Source organism: Athene cunicularia (assembly GCF_003259725.1).
Source record: "Athene cunicularia isolate RWA chromosome 3 unlocalized genomic scaffold, athCun1 chr3_part1, whole genome shotgun sequence".
NCBI lineage: Eukaryota > Metazoa > Chordata > Aves > Strigiformes > Strigidae > Athene > Athene cunicularia.
Genome location: NW_020799097.1, coordinates 106,241,963 through 106,267,327, shown reverse-complemented (window position 1 = coordinate 106,267,327; position 25,365 = coordinate 106,241,963). Strand labels below are relative to the sequence as shown.

The 25,365-nt window shown below is 42.0% G+C and overlaps 1 protein-coding gene across 1 annotated transcript in view; it reads right to left on the bottom strand.

Moving 5' to 3' along the window:
* The window catches only part of COQ8A (coenzyme Q8A), a 34,094-nt gene extending 21,305 nt beyond the window's left edge, over positions 1 to 12,789 (bottom strand). Inside the window, exons 1-4 of the mRNA XM_026845706.1 lie at positions 12,600 to 12,789; positions 9,893 to 10,306; positions 8,595 to 8,661; positions 142 to 216 (exon numbers count right to left, since the gene is read on the bottom strand). Of these exons, the coding sequence (XP_026701507.1) occupies positions 142 to 216; positions 8,595 to 8,661; positions 9,893 to 10,306; positions 12,600 to 12,776 (733 nt within the window). The 5' untranslated portion in view covers positions 12,777 to 12,789. The remainder of the gene's footprint in view (positions 1 to 141; positions 217 to 8,594; positions 8,662 to 9,892; positions 10,307 to 12,599) is intronic.
* Between the last annotated feature and the right edge of the window lie 12,576 nt (positions 12,790 to 25,365).

Here is a 25,365-nt window from a genome sequence, read left to right as displayed (position 1 = left end):
TAGAAAACTACCCACATCCCCCTGTTGTTCTGCCTGCCTCACTGTCCCAGCTTTCAAAAGAATAAAATCTTGCAAATGCAGGTAAACTGTCGGGGAAAGAAGATTTAAAATAAAAAGAATGAGAACGTAGAAAGGGCTTACCATTGCGTTCCTCAGGTCTAAGGCTCTTCTTTGCAACTTCTGCCAATGCCCCAATGCCAAGACCAACTGCCAGTCCTTTAAAATAAGAAGTAAAAGACCCGTCAAATTTTAAAAAACCTTCTGAGCCACATAACAGGGGCATTTTTGTAATTAACCTTAAGCCACACAGTCAAATGCACAGCAGCAAAACAGCTTTATTAGAACATCCTGACTTTTGCAATGGAGTCATCTTCAAGTTTGACTGTTTTCCCCTGTACTTGAGCTCAGCACGTCAGCCAGGTATCATAGGCTAAGCCAGTCTGGGATGTCCAGATCTTAGAAATCACATCAACAACTGCTACTCAGAGCTCTGTGCTCTGGCTGAGGTCCTGCTGCAGACTCAAACTCTGGCATTTAGAAGAGGGGAGGAAGGAAGCTCACAGTACAATTCTCAGGAAAGAAAGGAATCCTCTTCATCCCTCACTGTGCTGCCACAGCAGGGGGAAGCAAAACTGTATTTAGATGAAGTCACTGCCAGTAGAGTTTAAGGCTCTGTGACCCTATTGCTTAAGCATTCAGGTGTATTTGTGCTCATTAACTATCTTGGATTTCCATGTGCTCATTGACTGTAAGGAACAGAAACATGTTTTTCCAGAGGCCCACCTTATCCAATCAGTGTTGTAACCTGCAATTCCAAGGAGCTGTGCTGAGGAGTAACCTCGCACAACAATAAAACCGTGAGACCAAACACCAGCACTCCATATGCACTATTACCCTTGCAAGCAGTGAATTCTAGGGCGTTGTCTCACAGCCACAGATTAAGCTACAACTACAAAAGAAGCATTATCTGCCTCCACTAAACTGACCGAAGCCACAGAAGGTTAAATTGAAACACAGATCTAATCATGCAGTAATCCGTACTACCAAAGGTCTGACTTCCCAATTTCAAAATATTTATTTTTCTGGATAACAAATGAAGTGGGCAACCAGAACAGCTGGTGCTCCCTCACAGCTCCTCAGCAATGGTTCACCCTGCCATGCCTGACTCCCACACCACTAGCAGTACTGGGTGTGCATGTTTTCCAAGCACCTGAAGCCCTCCTTGAGGCACTACTGGACACCTTCCCAGGTAGGATAACCGGGGGACACAGTACAGTGAAGTAAGTATAGCTGACCAGCACATTACATTTTGCACATGTGTATGGGAAGAAATGCATGCACATGTTTTGTAGTCTCAAGCAAGGAAGTAAGGGCACAAACAAGTTAAACCTCATCTTGAATTGAGTTTTTCCTCTCTCCCACCAGGTAATTACAACCCCACCTGTACCAATAAAATTGCAAACTTGCACAGCATGTCTGCTTCAGAAACAGTTCCATCTGCAATCTTGCAGACTACATGCACTGGGCCAAAGAATCCAGCATAAGGTGAAGCACAGGACACATCAGTGACATTACAAGGCCTTCTCAAAGACTGTTTCCAGGGCTCCTCTGGTGCCGTTTTACTATCAGACCACCCTTCATTCTCCATTGCCCATGATGGTTTAAAAGCATATGACAATACAGAAATCTACATTCAGAAAATATATCACTTTCACAGGCTGCTATGATTTAAATAATATACTACTTAGATTTAAAAGCCGTGAAATAATTTTAGGCAGTTTTGTTTTGGGGGGGGGGTTGTGGTTTATTTGCTTTGCGCTCTTTTTTTTTTTTTTTTTTTTTTTTTTTTTAATTTTCAGTATTTTCTGGAAGTTTTCCTCTGGAGGCACAGCACTGAAATGCCAAATATAAACCTAAGGAAGTCTGCTGTTACTAACTTGTGCAGACCCTTCAATAGGGCCAAGCCATGCATGACCACTGAGCAAGTCTTGCACCAGAAATCCAGAGATTTTATTAGCTGAACAAAGTGAGAACAACATCCTTAGACTCCACAGGAAAGAAGCAAATACAGCATAAACAGTATCTATTAAAATGCTGATATACAATCATCTCCAATGAGATCTCACATGCAAGACAGCAACTTGGAGCAGAAAGTACCAAGAGTTGGACAAAAAGCCAGGATAGATAACATCAACAAAATGTTATTTCCTAAACTGACCACCACTCAGAGCACTTCTGTTGGCCTTGATTCCACTTTCACCACCTCCAAAACAGTGCTCCCCATCAGAAATCAGCTTGGTCACTGTCAGAGCTAGACTAAACTGGGCTGGCAGTAATTGGTTCCAAATTAAATACATTGCATTTCCTTCTAAAGGCTCTATGTTCACTACCGAGATTTATTGCCTGCACTTAAAGTAAAACCTATCTGAAATTTTCTAATCACTTCATCATTAAGACGCAAACCACTTCAAAGGCAAACAGAAGACTAGGAACCAGATTCTACTTTGTCTTCCAAAAGCTGGAGAAGTTCTAGCATGCTCCAAGCAGCTTGTGGTTTGCATCAGTGTAGGCAAGATCAGATTCAAAATTAACATGTATCACACCTCCCCTCTTATGGATGTGCACAGTGGAGCATTGGAACTAAACTATGCTGTAGACTGCACTAGAAATAGAGCTTCTCTTACAATAGGTGCTCTTAAGAATTTCCTCATTGTTCCAGTCTGTCTAATTTGCTAGAAAATTAACTTCAATCATCAGTCAACAACTGTTTCAAACTAAAGACAGGCATAAATGAGTTTACAGTTAAACAGCTGATTCTTGGTTTAAAGATCTGAAGTTTAAACGAAAGCTTGAAGCATCTTCAAACTATAATCACTGTTTAGCAGGATATTTAGATCAGGGCATTACACAAAAATGCAATGCAGCATTCCAACTTCAAGTCTTCAGTAACTACCTGAAAACATTTCAGGGCTTATGCAGCCCTGCTCCAAATGTGGTAGCAGCAGGGTAGGTAATACTCTTGAGACTGTACAGGGTCATGTGCATCTTGGGTGTTTGCTGCTTCCTAGCAGTCAAGCCTGCAAAAATTGAAGTCAGTTGTATATGGAACCTTCTATCACTAAGAAACAACAATTCGAAGTTGTATTTCTCATCGAAGCAATGCCAAAACTTGTTCTTTTCCATAAATATCCAGGGCTTAGAAAAAGCTGCCACTTTTCCAAACTCTCAGTTGCTCACTTCATTCCTTTGTTCTTAACAAGTTATTATCAGAAGAACTATGAAATTAAGGAATTACATAATAGCCTAAATTCCTCATGGCTATAACTACATGCACTAACATCAATACCTGGGACTGGTCTGACCCTGAACTTCAGGAATGTATTACCTTCTCCTTTACCAACCTGAATTTCATTCACTGTGGCATTCGGAGCCCACACAGCTCATAACAAAAAACAGTGTGGAAAACTTCACCCTTCATCTTACAAACCAGATGAACACTCTAGTGGTCAAAAAGCAAGTACTTGACTTGAGGAGGGTTCAATGCCACAACACTCATTTCATGAAATGCCACCAGATTTGTTTTCCAGGCCTCTTTTATACACCCACCTACCTGAAAGGCTGTTGTGTAGGCACATATTATTTGAACACAAATAATGCTGTGTACTGGGTCTGGCTGAGCTAGGAGCTAATTTTCTTCACAGCAGACTGTATCACGCTGTGTGTTGGATTTGTGACTGAAAGCGTTGATAACATACTGATGTTTTAGCTGTTGCTGGACAGTGTTTGCATAGTGTCAAGGCTTTTTTTTTTTTTTTAATCCACACTGCCCCAGCAATGAGTAGGCTGGGTGTGGACAAGAGCCTGGGACAGGACATAGCCAGAAGAGCTTGTCCAGATCAGCCAAAGGGATAACCATACCATATAACATTGTGTTCAGCAGTAACAGCTTGGAGAAAGGAGGATGAAGGAGGGGGATGTCTGGGGTTACAGTGTTTGGCTTCCCAAGAAACTGCTACAGATGCCAAGGCCCTGCTTCCCAGGCAAAGGCTGGACGTCTGCCTGTCAATAGGGAGTAGTGAATGAATTCCTCTTGTTGCTTTGCCTGCACAGGGAGCCTGACTTCACTTGCTAAACTGTCTTTATCTCAACCCCCAAGTTTTCTCACTTTTGCTCTTCCTATTTCATCCTGCTGTGGGAGGAAACAAGCGAGCAGCTGCATGGGGCTTAGCTGCCAGCCAACACTAACTTGTCACAGGCTGCCAGCTGTTCACCTGTTACCGGGAACAGGTCATCCCTTCACAGAACTTGCACAGGCTGTAGAAAAGCACTCCCCTCCTCTGGGCCACTATTCTACTGACCTTGCACAAGTCACTCCTGTTGTCCTTCATTTTGCTTGTCTGCAGCATAAGTATTTCAAGATCAATCATTTTGGGACAATTTTCAGCATCACTGAACAGCCATGGTTCAGCACCTTAGAAAATAACATCCCCAAGCACCTTGAGAAAGTCACACTCCTGCGTTTTGCACTTTATGCAGACAGATTATTTCAGGCCTGGAAAATGTCACTTGGTTTTATACAAGCAGAGTGCCTCTTCAGACATTTTCCAGGCATCTCCAGCCCCCTTTATGCGTCAAACCAAGCCCATCAAGAGATGATCTGTAATCAGTTTTGTTCAGGAAGAATCCTCTTGCTCAGCAACTGACACAACAAAACAAACAGGAGACCGAATGGGCTGTTATCACTCTGCTCAGCCTGCCAAGCACAGGAGGGGGTGAGACCCTTCCCTGGAGCAGCTCGTGCCCAGGTTTCAGTCACATCAACTCCCACAAGCATCACACAGAACACGTTGCAAGCTGCAGGCAGTTGTGCATCAGTTTCCACTAGCTTTCTGAACATTAAATGCTCACCAGAAGCCACCCTCACTTGTTACTCTCATGACGATCTGAATCCTGTAGTTGTCAGTCCTTTACACCCTTTAACAACATACCTCCAGAGTTGAGGGGTTTTTATTCAAAATTGCTACAATCACATTAGATCCAGACTTCCCTCCAAGGTTCCTGAATGTTCTTTATTGCAAAAGGATTATACCATTAAACAAACTTACAAATCAGGAATATGATTAAGGGAGACAGAAACTGCTTGGAAAAGTCAAATTATGTGAGGAAGGGAAAATGGAAATAAAGAAAAGATCAAGAACTGTGTGGGTGGAACTGATGACCCATGAGGCTACAAAACAAGCATGGAACAAAAAACCTGCAGAAAAATCTGTTTTACCAACTCCAATCCTGAGAAGAAAAAATAAACAAGTAAAAATCAAAGATGATATTTAGTACTATAAATACACCTATGAGCAGTCACTCCAGTTGCTGCAAGTAGCATACAAAAATACATATAAAAGGACAAAGAAGTTCAGTAGAGGATCTTGTAATCATTACAGAGAAACATTAGCTCAGTATTATGTGCAAGCATTGGAGAAAACGATCTTCAATCTTCCCAGCAAAACGTTTTTGCTTCCAGAAGAGTTAAACAGCCAGGCAAACTCTGCAGTGCAAGTATTTCTGCCTCCTTTTACTAATTCATCCATCGCCTACCAGAGTGCCCTGACACCACAGTTCAGAGATCAACGTTCCCTACAACATCAGGGGGACAACAAAAAACATGCAAAGACAAGAGAAGCAATTATTCAAGTGTGAGTGAGATCATGCCAATAGTATGGAAATTCAGCTATCTGAACCCCAGGAATAGTTACATGAACTCTACTTTTGACGTAGTTAACATCTTTCCATCTTCTCCAAGTCTAAAATGATGTTCTAATATGGAAATAAAGAAAATGCTGGGGTTTTATCCCACCAGGAAGAGCCAGAGTCAAATGCTAGTTTGACTGGTGTGGAGATGGTAAAAGAAGAATCCACTTCAACTATTATATTTCCTCACAAAGATTTCCTGGCGTCTTCAAATGAAGATGGCACCCCAAAGCACACAAACAAACCATACGCAAAAAGCTTGCTTGCTCTAAGCTACCCTCCCTCACTGATATGGAACAGCCTCCTGCCTTTCATTATTTTCAAGACAATGCAAAGAGGCAGCTAGTAGAGAAGGAAATAATCACCCCTCCAACCTTGCTGGGAAGCAAGGACAGAGCTGGGTCACTGCTATTCCACAGGTTAACAGTGACATCCACTGTAAAAGGGCTCCTTCCAGCTGTTAACCATCATGCCACAGCAGCAGCAGGTGCTTCCAAAAACAAATAATGTATTTGGAGACTCATTAAATCATCCTACACCTTGTTTCTGAGTTCCACTGGAAAGGCAAGACATGAGAAAATGCACGACAGACCACACATTGTTCAGGCACAGGGAACTTCCAACACTGAGCTTTAAAACAGTTTACTTTAAGCTTATCTTGCCTTAAAAAAAAAAACCAACAAAAAAAAAAACCCCACAAATTACAAATTAATTTGGGTTGGATCTTAGGAAAGCAAAAAATCAGTTCTCATCTCAGTTGGAAACTGCCTTCTATGACCTCCTGAGACTCCCTTAATAAGCCTCAGTCTTCAGCTTGCAGATGTTTTTAAAAATTGTACACACTGCCTCTTGCATCACTCCTAAGACTAATACCCAAAAAGGACTGACAGTGAGGACAGTAAGTAGCCAGGAGAGGCACACAAGTACTATCTTTCCCTGCTCACAATCTAAGAGGAAAAGAGTCAACCATAAGTCAAAGCTCACTAACAACTTCAGAGGAATCAAAAATGTAAAAGTGAATGGTACACCATAGCTTCTGCTATCAGCTAATGTTTCCTGATTTAAGCATTTAAAATGCTTCATAAAGATGCAATTTGAAAAGAACATTTCTCATCAGATAAGAGCCAGCCAGGAAAAGCCACGCTGATAGAGTTTCACAATTGCACTGGCTCTCTCAAGGCCACGTGCAGATCAGAAAAAACATTCTGAACTTGAAGCAAATAGGAAGCAGAGGCTGCTCCTCTCTATAAACGGAGACCCTCCTTCCATGCAGTTCTAGAGGCTTGTTTAAAGCTTGTATCAGTCTGGATCAAGATCTGACCATCAAGTGTTATTTAGCCCTCCTCATGTGGGACTGCCCACACTACTTCAGACTCACCACACAGTCAAAAACTTTCTTCAAGCATTACCCAGCCTACCAAAATATTACCAAAGGATTTCTTAAACTGAAAAAAACCCCTACCTATAGGCCGCATTTGTTGTTTTTTAGCCAGTGTACTGACAGTACTATTTCTTGCTGTTACAAGGAAAAATTCAGAGGGAGAGACTGCAGAGACCAGAGAACCTGAACACCATTTTTGCAACACAGGGTCCCCCCCAAAGTATTCTGAAAGCAAGAGCTCTGTCTTGCCAGCAATTTAAGTCATATAAAACAGATTAACAGGAGAAGGACAAGACCAAAAATTGATGACACAGAGATATGACTGGGGATGCTGCTTATAAACAATTGTTTCTTTCTTACTCTCCCTTCGTGGTTTTGGCTTGGTGGGGGTTTTGTTTTGTTTTTAACCTGAGGTTAGGAGAAGACAGGTAGTTAGTTTTATTTCCCCTCGAAGCATGAGTCAGCCTTTCCTCATACAACAGCCTTGGGTGCCAGAAGCTGGGAGCATACAGTGACAGCACTGGAACGCAAAGTTCACAGAAAATTTGGTCATCTGCCACTTCACATCCACCAGCTGTCAGCAAGCAGCCACAGATAAGTTTGGAAGATGACAGCTAAAAGTGCTGTGATATTTTCCATAAAAATCAAGGCTAGATTAGAATGGAGACCTGTATGCTACTGGAGCTTAAAAACAAATAAGTCAAGTGAGTTTTAAAGTGATGCCTTGTTACTCCAAAAAGCAGATCATGAATCCTGCTTCCCTTTAAGGAATACTAAACATACTGAGGAGTCAGAGAACCTACAGTGAACTATAGGGTTAAAGAAATCTGACCAGAATTAAAGCCTTATGTTATCAGAAAACTTACTTGCTGTTTATTCCTGCACTGCATAGAATCAGTCCCTGCCCCCAGCTCCTCCTAGTGTGCATATTACTGACAGACACACAGAGAAATAATAATTGTTTTTTTTATATAATACTTGATATGAATTACATTTGACAGGCAATTTTTCTTTCTTCTGGGATCCGCAACACAAGAATGTCTACTGTTCACATGTACTTCTCTATCAAATTTTGTGGAAGAGAATCACAAGAGCCACAAGGGCCTAACATGCTACTTGGGAGAAACTGTTCACAGTCTAGATTGGCTACTATCATCTCAAAACACTACAGACACACAAAAAACCCACAACATACTATCACAGTAGCAGTTAGATATGATAAGAGTGTCAGAAGACAGGATTCAAAGTATAACTTCATTTTGACTTAAGGCCAAGATCCATAATTGTAATGAAAAAGACCACATCCAGCTCTGAGCTAACCAGCTGTTTGTGGGAAAGCGCTTTCCTATTAGCAAGCTTAACTAGAAAACAGAACCAACTAATGCTTCAGTGGGAGCACTGTCATAGCCAGCCATTAATCAGTACGTACAAGCATAGTGACTTCACAAATGTAGGTGTGCAAACTGACCTCCAAAGTTGGCAAGCCGTCCGATCCTTGTGACAGGAACCTTCCTCTCCCGGGCTCGCTCACTGAGCTGCAGCAGAAAGAGGAGGAAAGGAAAACAAAACAAGAAGAAATCCACAAATGAACTGGGCATATGGTCAGACACCTACAACTTTGAAAGCACTTGAACAACTCCGTGCTACAGAAAACTTTTCTTGAACAATTGAACCTTGTATGTTGAGAGATTTTTCAAGTAAACATACTGCAGAACAGACACCCCATGAATTGAAACATATACTAAGCAGAGGAATGGACAAAAGGGTGGGAGAGACAAAAGACCTGATAACCAGCTTTAGAAACCCTATTTTCACTTTCACATTAGCAGGCCTTATATTTTGAACTTGGGAAAAGCAGCGCAATGCTAACCCAAACTTCATTCCACACATAGAATTAAAATTCGTGGAAGGTTTATCAGGTTCACAGTACCGTAGATAATTCCCCTGCACACAACAGCTGGAGCAGCAGAAGCATACAGTTTCATCAAAGCAATATTCTGAGTTAACAAACCCATAATAGCATCTGATACTGGGTTTGGGGAAGGAGGCAGGTCATAGCAGATGGCAAGTATCTCCACTGTGAATTCTGCTGTGGGCCTTCTGTGCTGTTTCATATGCAGGCATGAAGCACTGAAGCAACAACTGTGAGCTATGCTACTCCTCAGTCTACTAATACTGAGTGCAACATTCCCTCCACCTCTAGCAGGACTGCAAGACACAGTACAGAAAGTCACAGCATTTAATAAGAGGAGCTTAGGTCCAAATTTATTCTTCACAGCCATAGCAAAACAACTAGCTAAAGGGAACAGGGCCTGTCAGTCTTCAAAACTTTGTAGCCTACAGCTGTCCCTACTTGCTCAACATTTCACCCCAAAATCTGGGATGAAATACAGACCCTTTGTTGCTCTAACGTACATCAATAAATACTCCAATAAATACACCAAGTCCTCTTAGTTCAGTGAATGAAAAGAGAGCTCCTGTTAATATAAAACTGAAGTCTAACCCTATATGTATGCTTTTTAAACATCCTCTCACATCAGAATATCTGATAGAGAGGGGGCAGGTGTTAAAGAAAAGCCTTAAAAGCTACTGACAGAATAATATCACAGAGATCAGAGTTAATGAGCACTGACACTTCCCTCTTTTGCCTCCACAAAAGGGAATAGTGGAAGAGGAAGAAATGAGAGAAACACAGGAGAAGATGAGTCAGGACAATCCAGTATAGGAACCACAGTACTGAGAATCCTTAATTTAAAAAGAACGTACCATCTGTTTGTAGGGTTTCTGCTCTGAACCTGTTTTGGCCTGTCTGGCTTTATCAATATCTTCAGCCGTTAATCCACTAACAGAGGAATGGTCTTGGTGAAAAGCCCTATTTTGTCCAAAGGCAGCAGCAAAAGGATTTCCTGGGTCCCTAAAGCCTCCAAATAACCTTGCATCCATTTTGGGAGGGAAAGGCTTCTTCTGACCCATGCCAGAATCTCCAGTCTCACCAAGACTTCTAAAAGGTCCATTCGTAGTGTAAGAGTAAGCAGGGCCTTCACTGCTGTGTTTGTGAGGCTTGCCAGCATCAGTGGAGAAGTCCATTGGAGCATCTGATGGCTCTCGGGCTGAGAAGTCATAGTCTTTCCCAAAATCCTCACTAAGATCAGTTAAGTTCTCCTGCCGTTTGCCTAGTTCCTGCAAACAATAACAGAAATACTTTAAGAAAATAATTTAAAACCTGCTTCCTACCCATCTGTGGTTCTGAGAGATGAGCATGCAGCTAGGCTGTCATGTCTCCACAATAAGCAATTTGTAGAGACTCTGGCACTGCAGACATTCACAGTAAGAGACAGGAAAGAGGAAGGGACACTGAGGACACCTGGGATCACTGGCAGTCTTTCAACACCACTGAGGGGACAGACTCATTTTACAGCTTCTCAAATACCCTTGTTCTACATACACTGCCAGAAAGGGTCACCAATCCGGGAATTCACTAGAAGCAATACATTGCTCAGAAACAACAGGTGACAGGAGCTGCAATATTGCATGAAACATACTTAGGAGGGATAACAAAAATCTAAGCTTCATAAAATTCACTTCTTGCCCTTGCCATGTTCCCCCTTCCCATCCTATCCCTAATCATGCAACGCCAGCACCTTCAAGTCCAAAGCTACCCAAAGCAATACCAGACACCTACTTATAGGCAAAGTAAGCTCAACCTTCCATAGCCATGACATTACCAACTGCAAAACACATTTCATTATTCAACCACTAAACTATGGCAGGATTTGTTGTCATCCCAAAATAAATAAATACAATTCAGTGCTTGAAGCAAGGACAGCAGCATCAGACACAGAAACACCCGAAGCAAGCTTCTCTTGACAGTCTTTTCTGTTCTGTCCTGGCCTGCAGGAGCTGCCCCTCTAAGTCCAGGTATTTCCCACCACTTTTCAATAAAGAAAAATAAGGCTTCAGCACAACATTATCTTCTATTACTTGTTACTTGACATATTCTAGTTACCTATCACAGCAGCAGCAATACCGTGGAAGAACTGATTACTATTAGAGCCAGTCAACAGGATTTTAAATCCTGCTGTGGTCAGGCAAGCAGGCAGCGTATTTTAGGCTCTTTCCTAAACACTAATTACATTTCCCTTCCTCACAGAAAAAAACAGAACATGGTCTTTCCTGTTATTCAGCAGGTCTCATGCTATTCTGAACCTCAACATCACAGGGTGGAGGGGGGGGGGAGAAATCTGTTTATAGATGGGGACCATGGCCACACTACTAACTGATGATTTCAATCAAAGGCCCCTCTACTTCCATAATTAAAATTTTAAAAAACACAGACAGCCAGAACTCTGCCACAGATCAAGAGAAGTGAAATATAGTCACTTAAGATAAAAGCTTTCCTCCCTTCAAACAGAAAATGTTGTATCTTCAGATCACAGATTTCTGATTGAGCCCTGCTTTGGCAGCAGCTTCTCAATGCAACTCATTTACAAAACACAGGGAAAGCATTCTGCAGATGTGCTCATGGGGGCTTCTCTTGTGCCAAGAAACATGCACAGAAACAGGAGAACATCTTTCTCTCTCCTTGGATGCAAAAAGAGGAAAAAGGCAAGACAAAGACACTGTCCCCCTAAACAGACAGGGTATTTCTATTGCAAGCTTACATAGAACCAGGGAAACACAGGCTCAGATTCTAGGACTGAAGTTACAGGCTGCCATGATAGTCTAAGCTCATTGCATTTAAAAATATCAAAAGTTCACTCAGTTTCTGCTTCAAAAAATATGATCTGAGCTATGCTTTCTAAAGGATTTTAATGATCATTTTTGATTAAGAGTTCTATTCTTCAGACAAGACCCATGTTTTCAAGAGATGGCAACACAGCAGATGTGAAGCTCTTACAAATCAATCTTCATGTCTGGTGACAGAAGCTGCTGCTTAATAAAAGGGAGTCTGGCTTTCCTTATGTTCCTCATTTGAAAAATCAGTTCTGAAACATGCAAACACCTGACCCTGAGACATTCTGAAAAATACAACATGCACCATCTCTGTCAAAAAAGGAAGAAGTACTTAGACAAATCCAATTCACTCTAAAAGAGCTCATTCACTTAAAGGAGAGGTAATCAATGACTGAAGGAGACTAAAACACAGAGCTGCCTGTCAATCTTAGCAAGAGCTTGATCTTTGACAAGATGAGGTGAACAGAGCATTTTTCATTTTCAGCATGTCTTATGCACTCAGTAATGGAAACAGAAACACTCTGCAGTAACATTCCCCCCCATTCCTGTCTAAGCCACCTACTGCACACCACAGAAATCCTGGAGAATTACCAAAGCATTGCAACATCTATATTACCAATCCAGTGCTTCAGAATTCTAGTGCATGATGCGAGTTCCTAGCCACTCTCACAACAAAACCAAAAAGTACCTGGAGGAAAAGCAAAACATCAGACCACACTGCATAAAGAGCTTTGCTTACCTGCATCTTCCCCAAGGCAGAACTGAACTGTTCTTCAGCAGTGACCTGGAGAGTTCTTGCAATGGTAACTGCATCGCCCCCAAGGAGCACCTGTCGAAGCTGTCCTGCTTGGGTTTCTAGGATGGCTTTACTAAGCTTTGTCAAGCCTCTCATGACCATAATGGCATCTCCAGCCATGGTTGATGTCTTTCGGTGCTGAAAGATGAAAAAGAAAGAAGGGGGAAAAAAAGTAAGGAGCCAAGGAACAAATTTGCAACCAATTTCAAATCACCTAAGAGCCAGTGGCATACCATATACAATCTTTCTGCTTTGGTAGCCATCCACCATGGGAATTTGTTAGTAGCTCAGAGAGCACACAGGTCAGCTTGAGTGACATCTTGTTAGCTGACCTTACCAGGCAAAGCAAGAACTCTCCTTATGACTGTTAGCAAGTTAGGACAATGATCCAGCACTCCACAGAAATATTCAAGTCACTGTTGACCAGACAAAACAAAGACAGGTGAATGTCAGTCAATCACACTACAAAGATGGTCTTTATTCCTTCCAGATGTTTAAAAAGGATTAAAATCATTAGCATCTAACCTGTAATTATTATCAGACCCTGGAACATATTCTCAGTGCCTGACAGCATGTATGAAGTGCACTGACAGCTATCACACCCTACTCCTGCCTTGCGCCTGCTCATTTTACATAGCCGAATTTCTTTACCCCCACTCCAATTAGTAAGTTTTGTCTGTCCTCCATGGGTTGTCTGCTCAATCTTCAACTTGTAGATCACTCTGCTACTTTTAACTGAAAACGTAAGTATGCTCAGAACACCTACCTATCATAGCATTTGCTAATCCTGCACTACAGTGCTAAATTTTTGACTCAGTTCCCTGTCCTGTTCAAAGAGAATCACTGAACCAATCACAGAATCATCTAGCTTGGAAAAGACCTTGAAGATCATCTGGTCCAACCACTGACCTAACACTGACAGTTCCCAACTACACCAGATCCCTCAGCGCTATGCTGACCCAACTCTTAAACACCTCCAGGGTTGGGGACTCCACCACCTCCCTGGGCAGCCCATTCCAACGCCTAACAACCCCTTCTGGAAAGAAATGCTTCCTAATATCCAGTCTAAACCTTCCCTGGGGCAACTTGAGGCCACTCCCTCTTGTCCTATCCCTTATTACTTAGTTAAAGGGACTCATCCCCAGCGCTCTCTGCACCCTCCTTTCAGGGAGCTGTAGAGGGCGATGAGGTCTCCCCTCAGCCTCCTCTTCTCCAGACTAAACACCCCCAGTTCCCTCAGCCGCTCCCCGTACGACCTGTGCTCCAGACCCTGCACCAGCTCCGTTGCCCTTCTCTGGACACGCTAGAGTCATTCAATGTCCTTTTTGGAGTGAGGGGCCCAAAACTGAACACAGGAATCGAGGGGCGGCATCACCAGTGCCGAGTACAGGGGTCAGATCCCTTCCCTGTCCCTGCTGGCCACGCTATTGCTGACACAAGCCAGGATGCCATTGGCTTTCTTGGCCACCTGGGCACACTGCTGGCTCCTGTTCAGCCGGCTGTCAATCAACCCTCCAGGTCCCTCTCTGACTGGCAGCTCTCCAGCCACTCCTCCCCAAGCCTGTAGCGCTGCTGGGGGTTGTTGTGGCCCAAGGGCAGCCCCCGGCATTTGGCCTTATTGAAACTCCTGCAGTTGGCAACAGCCCATGGCTCCAGCCTGTCCAGGTCTCTCTGCAGAGCCTCCCTACCCTCGAGCAGATCAACACTCCCACCCAACTGGGTGTCAGCTGCAAGAGGCACTCCACCACAGATTCATAACAGTCTGTGCAATTTCAGTGTCTTCAAATACAAACTGGGCACTGTAGGATGCAGGACAGAGTGTGTCCAAGATGAACAAGTTCCACCAGCTCCTTCATATCAGCCTAGAACCAAGCTCAGGCTCAGGATATCAGCTCTCCTACAATCGGGAGTGGCCAGGGTGCCAAAACCATTTTGCAAGTTAGATTTTCACCTGCTTATTTCAATTGTCTCCCACATCTTTAAGCAGTCAGGGTCACAGTTCCAGGGCTGACTTAGGTGCACATCTTCCCACCTTTACTGACACAGAAGATTAGAGCACGCAGTTGGCACAAGGTGCTGACTAAGGTTCAACCTTACCTATACAGCATTCTTTGTAATGATTTGGAGAAAATAATGTTCTGGTTGTGAGCACTAGTCTAAGGCCACATATTTTAAATTATTTCCTAGGTAGGTACACAGGTACCAATTCATTTTTAGAAGATAACCTGTCAACACTCACATATGCGCTACAACTATAAACATTAATACACTGAAGTGGTACCAGTGATCCTGAGTCAACAGTACACACAGCATTATGCCCTGCTGCAGATCACAAACAACTGAATCCAGTTACCTTCTCAGAAAACACAAAGCCTGTCTTACAAACATATCTGCTGTATCAGTCATGCAGGAGAAGTACGGACTGCTATAACTAAATTTCTGGGTAAGTACACAATTTTGCTGCAATCACACCAGAGATACAAGGATTACTACAGCTGAATTTCAGAGCACACTGTTATGCAAATGCAGGGTAAACCCCAGTTACTAGAATATATTTGTTCAACAACTGTTAATCAGTGATCAAAATCAGGCACAACCGCCAGGAAGTATTATATGTTATATGCTTTAAGTACAGTTGTTAGAAGCACAGTCAAGTGATCACAACGAATCTGGGCTTAATGGGTTAGCTGTAAAAATAAAAATAAAAAACAAATCAAGCCCACCCAGCTCATTATTTTGTGGTTATCTTTAAAAGACCTATCCATATGCTTCAGACCCATAAGAAATGTTACTCCTGAATTTCTCCAGAGTTTAATAACTAGCGTTGGTTTTAAAAGCAGCCTGTCAGGTAAGGAAATGTACTCTGTCAATAGGAGGTGGTTTCCCCCCCCATCTTCACACTGGAAATTTCCACATGGATCTCCCTCAAAGCATTTGCAGGCAGTCCCTGCAATTCAGAGCCAGGCAAAGAAACCAGCCAAGAACACAGTACTGTCCCAACTGAAATGAGACCGTTCAAAGGTTGCCACTACTTAAGAAATAAATGCTTTTGTAGTCTCAGCTATTAGAAGCCCAAGAAAGCTTGAATGTGAAAAGTTCATTCCCTCCCTACCAAGAAGGACAACAAAAGGTAAATCAGCATACACTCAGATAACACACACAAAACCATCTACTTAACAGATTGTTTTCTAACCAACAATAGTAAAACTGTATCCTCCTTTCACCCAGAAACAGCTGAAGGGCTTATTTTGAAGTGATAGTTATGATATGCTAAATATGCATTTAGAAAAAAAAAAAAAGCAACTTCCAACAGTTTCAGGGAAGCTAATGCAACCACAAATGGAAAACATACATTGCACAATGGGCACTTAACCCTCCATTGCTAAATATATCAACAAGAGGACCAATTGCCCTTTACAGATTTGGCTATAAAAGATGGCACTGGGCCACATTGCTATCAATATCCTTCAGGGCTATCACCCCCACTTTCCTCTGCTCAGGAGTTATAAGCACCTAGGTACTATGCAAGTGGTTTGTTAGCTCAGAAGCCTCAGCAACAAACTCCTATGCAGCGCTGCCAAAGGACAGGCTGTTATAACAGGCCACTTATCCTAGCACCATGCTGAAACACAGGCCTCCATGTAGGTGTTTGGCTACCACGACAGAAATACAAGCCTACAGGGAACTTGGCTGTTTTCAATGATCACAGACCCAAATAGAAACCACAATCACAAAGGCAAAGTGTGGCTCAACAAGTACTTCAGAGGTCAAACCCAAGGAGTCACCAACAAATAAAGGCTGAGAAGGAAAAAACTGATTTTTAAAAGCTAAACCATACTCCTCTTTTTAAACAAAACCTGTCTGTATGCCATCTCCTTCCAGTTCCTCATCTTTTGTACACCAGGTTCTCACCTTTAACAAAGCATGGTCAGGAAAAAGCAGAGCAAACAAAACTAACTATACTGCAATGATTAATCCTTTGGCAATAGGCATCAGGAGCAAGAGAACATTCAGGTAATGTCTATACCCATCATCAAGCAATATGAAGGCTGGAGCTAATAAGTGCAATGAGAACTGAACTGATACTGGAGGCATTTTCCTCAAGTTGAAAAAATCCCAGGTTATCTACTTCTGTAGACCCTACATTTAGAGGGCACAGAAAGCAGAGATTAACAAGGTTATCACAACCAGAAGGAGAAAACATGAAAGAAAATACATGCTAGATAATCAAGAAGGGAAAAGACTACACACAAAAAATAACCAACAACTAGAAAAATTAAAAAACAGTAAGCACAAGCAAAGACAACAAACATGAAAACTGAAAGACAGAGGAAGCATGTACTTCCAAGAAGACTGGTACATATCCCCCCAAATATACTTAATACCCATCACAGACAGCAGACAGGATTTTTTTTCCACTCCCCCTCCAGCAAGTTCTATTCATACCACTATTAAATCAATAAACAAAAAGTGTAAGCAAGCTTTATCAAAAACAGATTTACGGAGCTGTTTCAAACGGAGTTGGTCTGAGTGTGCAGAGTCTGTATGACACTTGTCTCCTGAGGACTTGTTACATAGCGCTAGGAAAGCGGGGCACCACCAGCATAGAGTATGGACAAGTCGGTCATGTCTACACAAGCTGTCAGAGTGCCTGCTAACCTGAACTGAAGAGAGTTGACAAGTGTCAATCATAAGCTATTTTTCAAGAATAGGCAAGGTCACAGTTTTTGCTTAGTAAACTTCCCACAGTTGAATGAATCTCTGGAAAAAACCCACACCTTCTAGCATGAGGAGGCTAGAGCCAAGTCATCCTCAGACATCAGACAAGGTCCACATAGCTGACAGAGGGGCTTGTATAGGTTAGGTATGACACTGGTATATAAACCATCTCCTGCCATTGCAGCAGATTTTGAATGCTCTTGTAAGTACAAAACTAACTCAATGCCTGGGATGCTCTTATGTGCAAGAACCACCTGCCTCACAAGCCGCTGTCCTCTGGTGACAAATTGCAGCACATTCCCTCCCTTCTTTAACACACCAGACCACTGGACTAAAGGTTTAAGCAAGTACAGCGAGACGCTTAGCATATCAGAGCCCAATAACAAAACCACAAAGTCTCATAACAGGCAGCTGATAAATTCTTATATTTTTACTGTTTTCAAAACACATACCTCCATTCATTCCCCTTTTCCACATCCTAACATGTGCTCCTACAGACACACAGACCAGCTTCTGACTCCAGGTGCTTTCAGATGCTTGTAGAATCAAAAACCTTACTCATATATAAACATACATGTGTATGGACCCATACATAGGATGGACCCATACATAGGATGGACCCATACATAGGATGGACCCATACATAGGATGGACCCATACATAGGATGGACCCAGTTTAAACACAAAGAGACTTCTAATCATGCAGAAATATACCAGAAATATTTCTGAAAGTTTTCTGTGCATGACAACACAGCCTCTTTTCAATGCAAGGGAATTACTTCCACCATCAACAGTTTGCTATCCACACAAGAAAGAAGCTCATCTACTGTTGAACAAAAACAAAACCCTAGCAGTTTTACAGTAGTCCATATTCCCCCTCTCAGGTCTGTAGAATTTTTAGCTACCCTTTATCTCCGATTTGTCTTTTAAATAAATGAGACAAAGAAAACTATTAGGCTGGACAGGTAAAAAGGCAGATAATTAAGTAGTGTGCTTCCAAAGGAAACAAACAGTTTCTATGCCTTCCTCCCCTTCCTATTATCCATTATCACAATCACTTATCATAGGTGGATCTAAACAAAGACTATAACCCCAGAATCAGAGAGTTACCACCACCCACACCATCAGAGTGAATGTGGCAACAGTATGAAATAAAAATAAACACCACAAACAAGACAGAGATAACCAGGTATCCAGCACATTTGTTCCATGGCCATAAACCAGCAGTAGACTAACTTCAAAGTAAGTATTACTCATTAAGTTGTTCTGTAACAGATCTATTTCATTTTTTCATTTCTTTTTATGTGTGTTGCCATGCCAGCCCTTTCATGGGATCATTTCACTCATGGTCTTTTTCAGTTCTCACAGAACTCCCCACCATTTCCCTTTTATACCATATTCCAGGCTCCTGCCTAGACATATTTTCATTAGCTGGATTCCTTGGGTTGCAGCTGACCCAATCACCACCATGCAGGGCACAGAACAAACTGCATTTTAGAAGGAGAAAGACGACATCATCCTTTAAACTGAACTGAAGATCTACCTGGTTTATCCTTCACTCTTCCCCCTCCCCACATCTCCCCCACACTCCAGCTCTAAAAGAAATGTCCTTAAAGATCTGACCTAAAACAAAACTAAGGACCTATATTTGAGTCCTGCCCATGGCTTTGACTCAAGCCCCCTTAAGCCAAACTCATCAAGTCTCTGAAAGCTGCTTTAAAACTACCCTCACACAAAGCAGTTTGCCAATGCCATTTAAAACAAACACCTTTGAGGGGCAGGCGGAACTTGTTTAATCATTATAATAGCAGTAGATGCACTGATAAAAGTGGGATGCTTGGCAGACAAATGCATCATTCCACCAAAATTCAGAAGGCTTAGCAGTCATTTTTGGAAAATGACAGCTAGTTCAAAACCCAGTATGAACAATTTTCCCCATAAATGGTTTGACAGAGAACATAAGAGTGAAAAGAATGCTTTACTTTAAAAGTAAGCATAGTCTGCTTTATTTTAGGCACAGATACATCAATGCAAAGTGAATGCTCTGGGCTGATGGCTCTATTTACCTCTTTCTGGACAATGTCTGGGGACATGCAAAAGCAGAGTCACAGCCCACATGCCTGGAATTAACAGCCTCTTTCTATCCTGGCCATGGATCTAGAGATGATCCATGGACAGTTTGAGATTCTAGTGGGAGAACACGCTCCCTCATTACAGGCCACTACTTCTGCTGATACATCTTGACACAATACACAAATAAATTCTGTCCCAGACACATTGTTTCCCATTACACTGAGGTAGATTCAACTCAACTACCGTGATTTTAAGGCTACCACTCACTTGCTTTTCTCCAAGAATGAGTTCTGTGCCTGCTCCTGGGAATTAAGTATTAAGAACCAAAAAAAGCTCCATTTGCCTCATTTGAAGGGCAAAAAGATTTGGGGCATTGGGCCGATACTTCAATCTGGAGTTGTATTTATACCTAACATCCTATCTTTGTATCATTTATGTTGCCAAGAAAGGGAGAAAGAATAAGAGGACAAAACAAGGTTTCTTCTATTTATGCATTGGCCAGTGCTTAGAACAAGCCATTGCACTGCATCCTCTACATGGCTCAGAAGCTGCAGGCACAAGTGCAACTTTAATCACATGAGTAATTCTGATAAATCCTGTGAAGAAAATTACTTCCCATGCATGTGGATCTTTCATCCAGCAAAAGGATAATAGTATATTAAAATCAAAAGGGAGCATGATTACAAAGCACACAGATTCACATGTGATTTGGGCAGATGCAGTATCTGAAGCACATACTTAAGAAACAGAACTACTACAAGCTGAATTTACACCTTTAATTGGGTTTATGCAAGTTTATGTGAAAGCAGTTAACTAGTATCAAGTCATCCTTCTGTCAGTGTCAACATACAGCATCGCAAGAAAAATTCCTCGCATCTATATGGAGCAACTCTAGCCAGCAGTATTTATGAAGAGGTTACATTAAAGCTCCATGCTGATCAAATCCAAGTGCTGCACTTTAAACAAAGACCAGACATTACAAACATCTCCCCTCAGGTTTGCAGAGCAGCTCTACACCCTCAGAGTCAGTTCCAGTTACAGCAGAAGAGACCACCAAAGCTCAGCTCTGTCTCTGACACACAGTCCCTGCCTGATGCACTGCTCTGCAGCATTAAGCTCTGCACAGGGAACCAACAGAGTTCCCCACTGGTCTCATGCTCTAAAATAGAATACAAAGTATAAATGAGGGTGGCTATCAGTTTGCAGTTTTGTGGGGGTGTTTTTTGGTGTACAGTTATGCTGTAATTGTTTTTACTGGAAGTTTTAACTTTCTGAAAGCACACCAAGTCTAATTTAGGAATTGGAAACTAATAAAAAGCTATGCTTCAAACCAGTGCAGATTCCTTTAGACTCAGATACACCATTACCTAAGACAAAAATCTTGAGAAAAAGAGCAGCTCTTCCTCTTTTATTTAAACACACATCACTCTTCACTCATAGATCTCAGAGCTAAAGAAAGGGAACTGATATCAAAGTTCTCTAGAGGGAAGAGAATAAGTAATCTACCAAAAGTTACACCACATGTCCATGATGGGATTGGGAACAGAATCACAGCTCTCTCTGGAGTATACTGATCCTTACAGCACACACAGTCCTTTAAATGTCCACTGCTATAGAACATAAAGAAACAAGGACTTATAGCCAGTTTGCTGACTATCTTAACAGCATATTGTTAACAGTCATATCTAAATGATTAAATGCCACACTAGCAATGGTTTCTAGTCAGAATCTCTACTTACAAGCTTCTGGAAAACTAAACACACCCTATAACTGTACTGTACCTCTGTCTTCCTCAGGTGTAAGAAGATATTTTGCCCATTATCCTTTTTTTACACTAGGACAGAGCCATGCATGCTATGCCTTGAGTAACATCATTACACAGTCAGTAAGAGGTACTCCATGCATCTCTTGCTCACATGGTGGGCATAACCCGTCTGTTATCATGGTGAACAGCAGGTCAAACACCACAGCCTCCCACTATTGATCCTGCAGGCATAAATGTCTATACAGATCCCATGACTTTCAACCTTGCCCTGGAAGCTAGGGTTAAGTTCAAATTTAGTAACTTACAACACATCCTAGACTATTCATAGCCCCCTTACATACCAGTGTCCCAACTATGGGATCTTTCTTTTTTCTGGTGGTGCCCTCTCTAAGAAGAGGAAAAAATAGGCTGCAAGAAGAGGACCATAGGCAAAAAAAAAAGACTACTTCAAGACAACATAAATTGATCTCTGTGCTGAAGGGGAACATGGTCAATCAGAACCTACAGCTCCTGCATTACAGCTCTGCCACAGCCCTCAAGCAAGTTATTTGTGTCAGTTCCTGCTCACCACACAGGTATTTTTGACACTAGGATAAATAAGAGTAATAAGTTCTGTATTTCTCATAACTTACTACTAAACCTAATCTGCAAGCTCTCATACCTGATACAGAACCTATAAGCTACAATTATTTATGCTCTCTATATAAATTTTATGAAATTATGTTCTATATAGCAAACATATTGCTTTTTCCAAATTAGAAAAACCAAAGTTTTAAGTAACTTAAATCCCAAACCTCCCAAATCAACTTCTGAATGTGACCATGCTTCACAAAGCTTTGCTATGCAATATAAAATTCTAGGCTTACTGATTTTAGAAGAGTTCTCTAAAGGAAACACTTGATCCACTTGCACCTTACTGCCCAGTCACTCTCCCTTCCATCTCTTTCCTAGTCCTGATTATTTTCTTAATTACGACTTTGACTGTATCAAAGATAAGTTTTAATACTCCCAAATGGCAAAATTCAGTCAGCAGAAGAGCAGTGACATTTCAGAATACTACATCAAGTCCTTTTATAGTACATTTGTTCAGCACATCCAGAAAAAGCTGTGCAACTGGTTAAAAAGGAGACATGAATAGCAATGAAAAAGGCTACATTAAGATCTAATCTACACAGAAAAACAAGACAAACTGCAGACAAAAACCAAACACAGTAAGAGAACTTTATAAGTGGAAGCCATCACCTGCACGACACAAAACAGCTCTAGAACCACCCAGACCATGAGTACTTCATCTTTTGTGGCTTCTTTACATACAGAATCTATATAGCCTTTAAGAAAAAGATGTAGCATTATGCGGTTTCCAGAAAATGGAAAAAAACCCACACACACCTATGTTTTAACTCTGTATACACGTGCATACTTGTTTAAGTACACATATTTGTAAAGTTTCTAGAAGCCAACTCCAGGGATTGACAGCTTTTTCAGAACAACTAGTGTTATTTCCTATGCTGCAAGAAGCACATAGAACACTTCAGATACTGAATAACTGGGAATTTAACATGCTTCATTTAGCTCTACACCTAACTCTGTCTCCTTGTGACAAAGCACAAAAGTCATTAAAAGTGCAAACACCCAACTGTGCAAAAAAAAAAGGGCAAAACTTGTGCATCCTGTTATTTATTGGTCTTTGTCACCAGCTTAGATTGGTTTAATTTTGCCATCTACTGTAAAAGGGGGAAAGAAGAAAGGGCAAGGGACAAAACAAGTGGCATCTAAGAAATTGAGAGCATCTCTGAATCTAAAGATAGGCCCGTGTCAGTAAAATGAGCTTTCACTGCTGGGTGTGAAAGCAGACACCAACTGAATGCCCTGCCTCAAACTACCGTGCTTTACTGTTAGTCTGCATTTTGGCTCCACATGCAAATAACTTTTCTTCTTCAGGTACTGAAGGAAAGCACACACTCAGAGAACAGGCAGCACCTTAAGCACTTTCATAAAACAAGCTGAGAGAGAAACTGCTCTTCTAGAGATGCTCCGCCCCAGAATACACAGCTCAATAAGCCAAAAAGCCTCCTCTTCCAGACTCCATCTTAAACAGTTTTAGAGGAAGAAAACCAGGAGACCTACGTACACACTAGAGATATGATACCTCAATACTGCTTTAGACTCACTACCTCCATCCTAAACTGGAGTGTTCACCTATCAATACAGATAGATATAAGGAACAAGAGAAATGCTTATTCATGCATCAAGCCAAGTCCTGAGATGCATTTAGCAAGCCAGCTGGACCACTCAAGCTATACCATGCACAATGACACACAAGATAAAAGACTGAGACACAAGCCACCCCTAGCATACTTGTTAAAACAGTAAAAAAGCCACACACAGGAAAAAGAAACCAATCTTTACCCTAAAAAAAAATAAATAAAGCTCTGTAACCAATCAACTGGTTTTACATGAGGGAAATTAAGAAGCATGAATTCATGCTGTCCCTTATCCCTCTTAGTTTCTAGAAACAACAGACCACCGCTTTCCTGTAAAAGGACTACTTGAGGACTAGAAGCCAAAAAAAGTTCTGTTCTTGCTGCACGGATGCAATATGAGCTATTATTAACCTGCGCCAAATATCACAAATGAAATAACCAGGGCTGCACTGCATAGCACAGAATTCCCCTTGACAGCAATGAAACAAGGTGATCAACACTCAGATGGTAAACACGTAAGGGAACCCTCTACGTCTTCAGACCTGTTGTTCTACTTACCATACCACTTTATTTTTAAGAGAGACACACTGTCAAAAAACAGCACGTCACCTATTCCCCCCACCCCCTCCCCTCTTGAGTAAAAGTGGACAATATACAACTGTTTGTTCTAAGCATATCTTTTTCAAAGTTACCAAGGTCATTGCTAACTAACATCAAAGAAAAAGCATTTACAAAACACAGAAATAAGTCTCCTGATCTAAGAACAAGCAGACTGGTAAGCACATGAACTACAGCTAAACTTCTCTTTCTGATGATATATGAAAGACAAGTTCTTATTACACTGCAAAGAAATGCAAGACACCAATATTCTGTTTAAATGCCAATCTGCTCTCTGCCTTTAACTTGGAACAATTTCTGAATCCCTTCATAAGTCCTTTACTGAGCTACAATTAACTTCAACCAGAATGCTTCTGCACCCAGTGCTAAGAACTATTTTGCACATGCTCAAAGAATATACCCCAGTTCAGTGAGGCAATTTAATTTAAAGATGAACAGCTCAGGAAATAAAGGTCAGAAGCTATCAGGTTATATCTTTTTGGAAAAACAATACTTTAGGTTATTGAAAGAAGAATCTTTTATTTCCTCTCACTTTTTTTTTTTTTTGCCTAAACACTAAGTAAAAAAAAAAAAGTCCACTTCATTTTTATTAAAAGTCACTTTCTAACATCTCTATTTTCGATAATGCTGACCACAGAGTCGGATTTTCATGCACGGGGGAATGCAGAGGGTGGAACATGAGTGTCGGGGTACCAGAAATAGCGTTATTACCTAAGAAACAGTTTGGCAGAAGTTAAGGTGATCAGTAACCATGAAAGCAACAGTATACAAGCCAAACTTTTATATCTGTAGATAGTTACAAGTAGTTTGTTCAGTGCCTGTTTAAAGCTAAGCGTCTCCCCGTTAATTCCTGCTCACTTTGTTGCAAAGACTCTACAAGCCAGTCGGCTTGTGACAAATAAGATACTTTCCTCGGACACCTTGCCAAAGCCGGGGGTCTCACGGTTTCTCTCCCCCCCCCCATCTCGGCCACAAGCAAGCTCAAAACTGGCAAGAGATTTACTGAACCTTTAGCCAGACGCGCGGGGGGGTCCCGGGGACCGAGGGACATCAGAGCCGCCTGCAGAGCCGGCGGGAAAGGAGATGCCACCCTTCGCCCTCGGCACCTTGAGGCACACCCCACCAGAAACATCTTTCTGGAATAACCTGGCGCCGGCCGGGACTAACCGAGGGCCGCCACTGCGGCGCAGGGACACGGACACGGGCGGCCCCCGCTGCCACCCCGCGGGGGGAGGCGGCGGCGCGGCCGGACCCAGCCGCTGCACAAGGCTAGGACGGGACGCGACCCGCGTGGGGCACCCGGGCACCGCGACAAAGCGCGCCAGGTCCC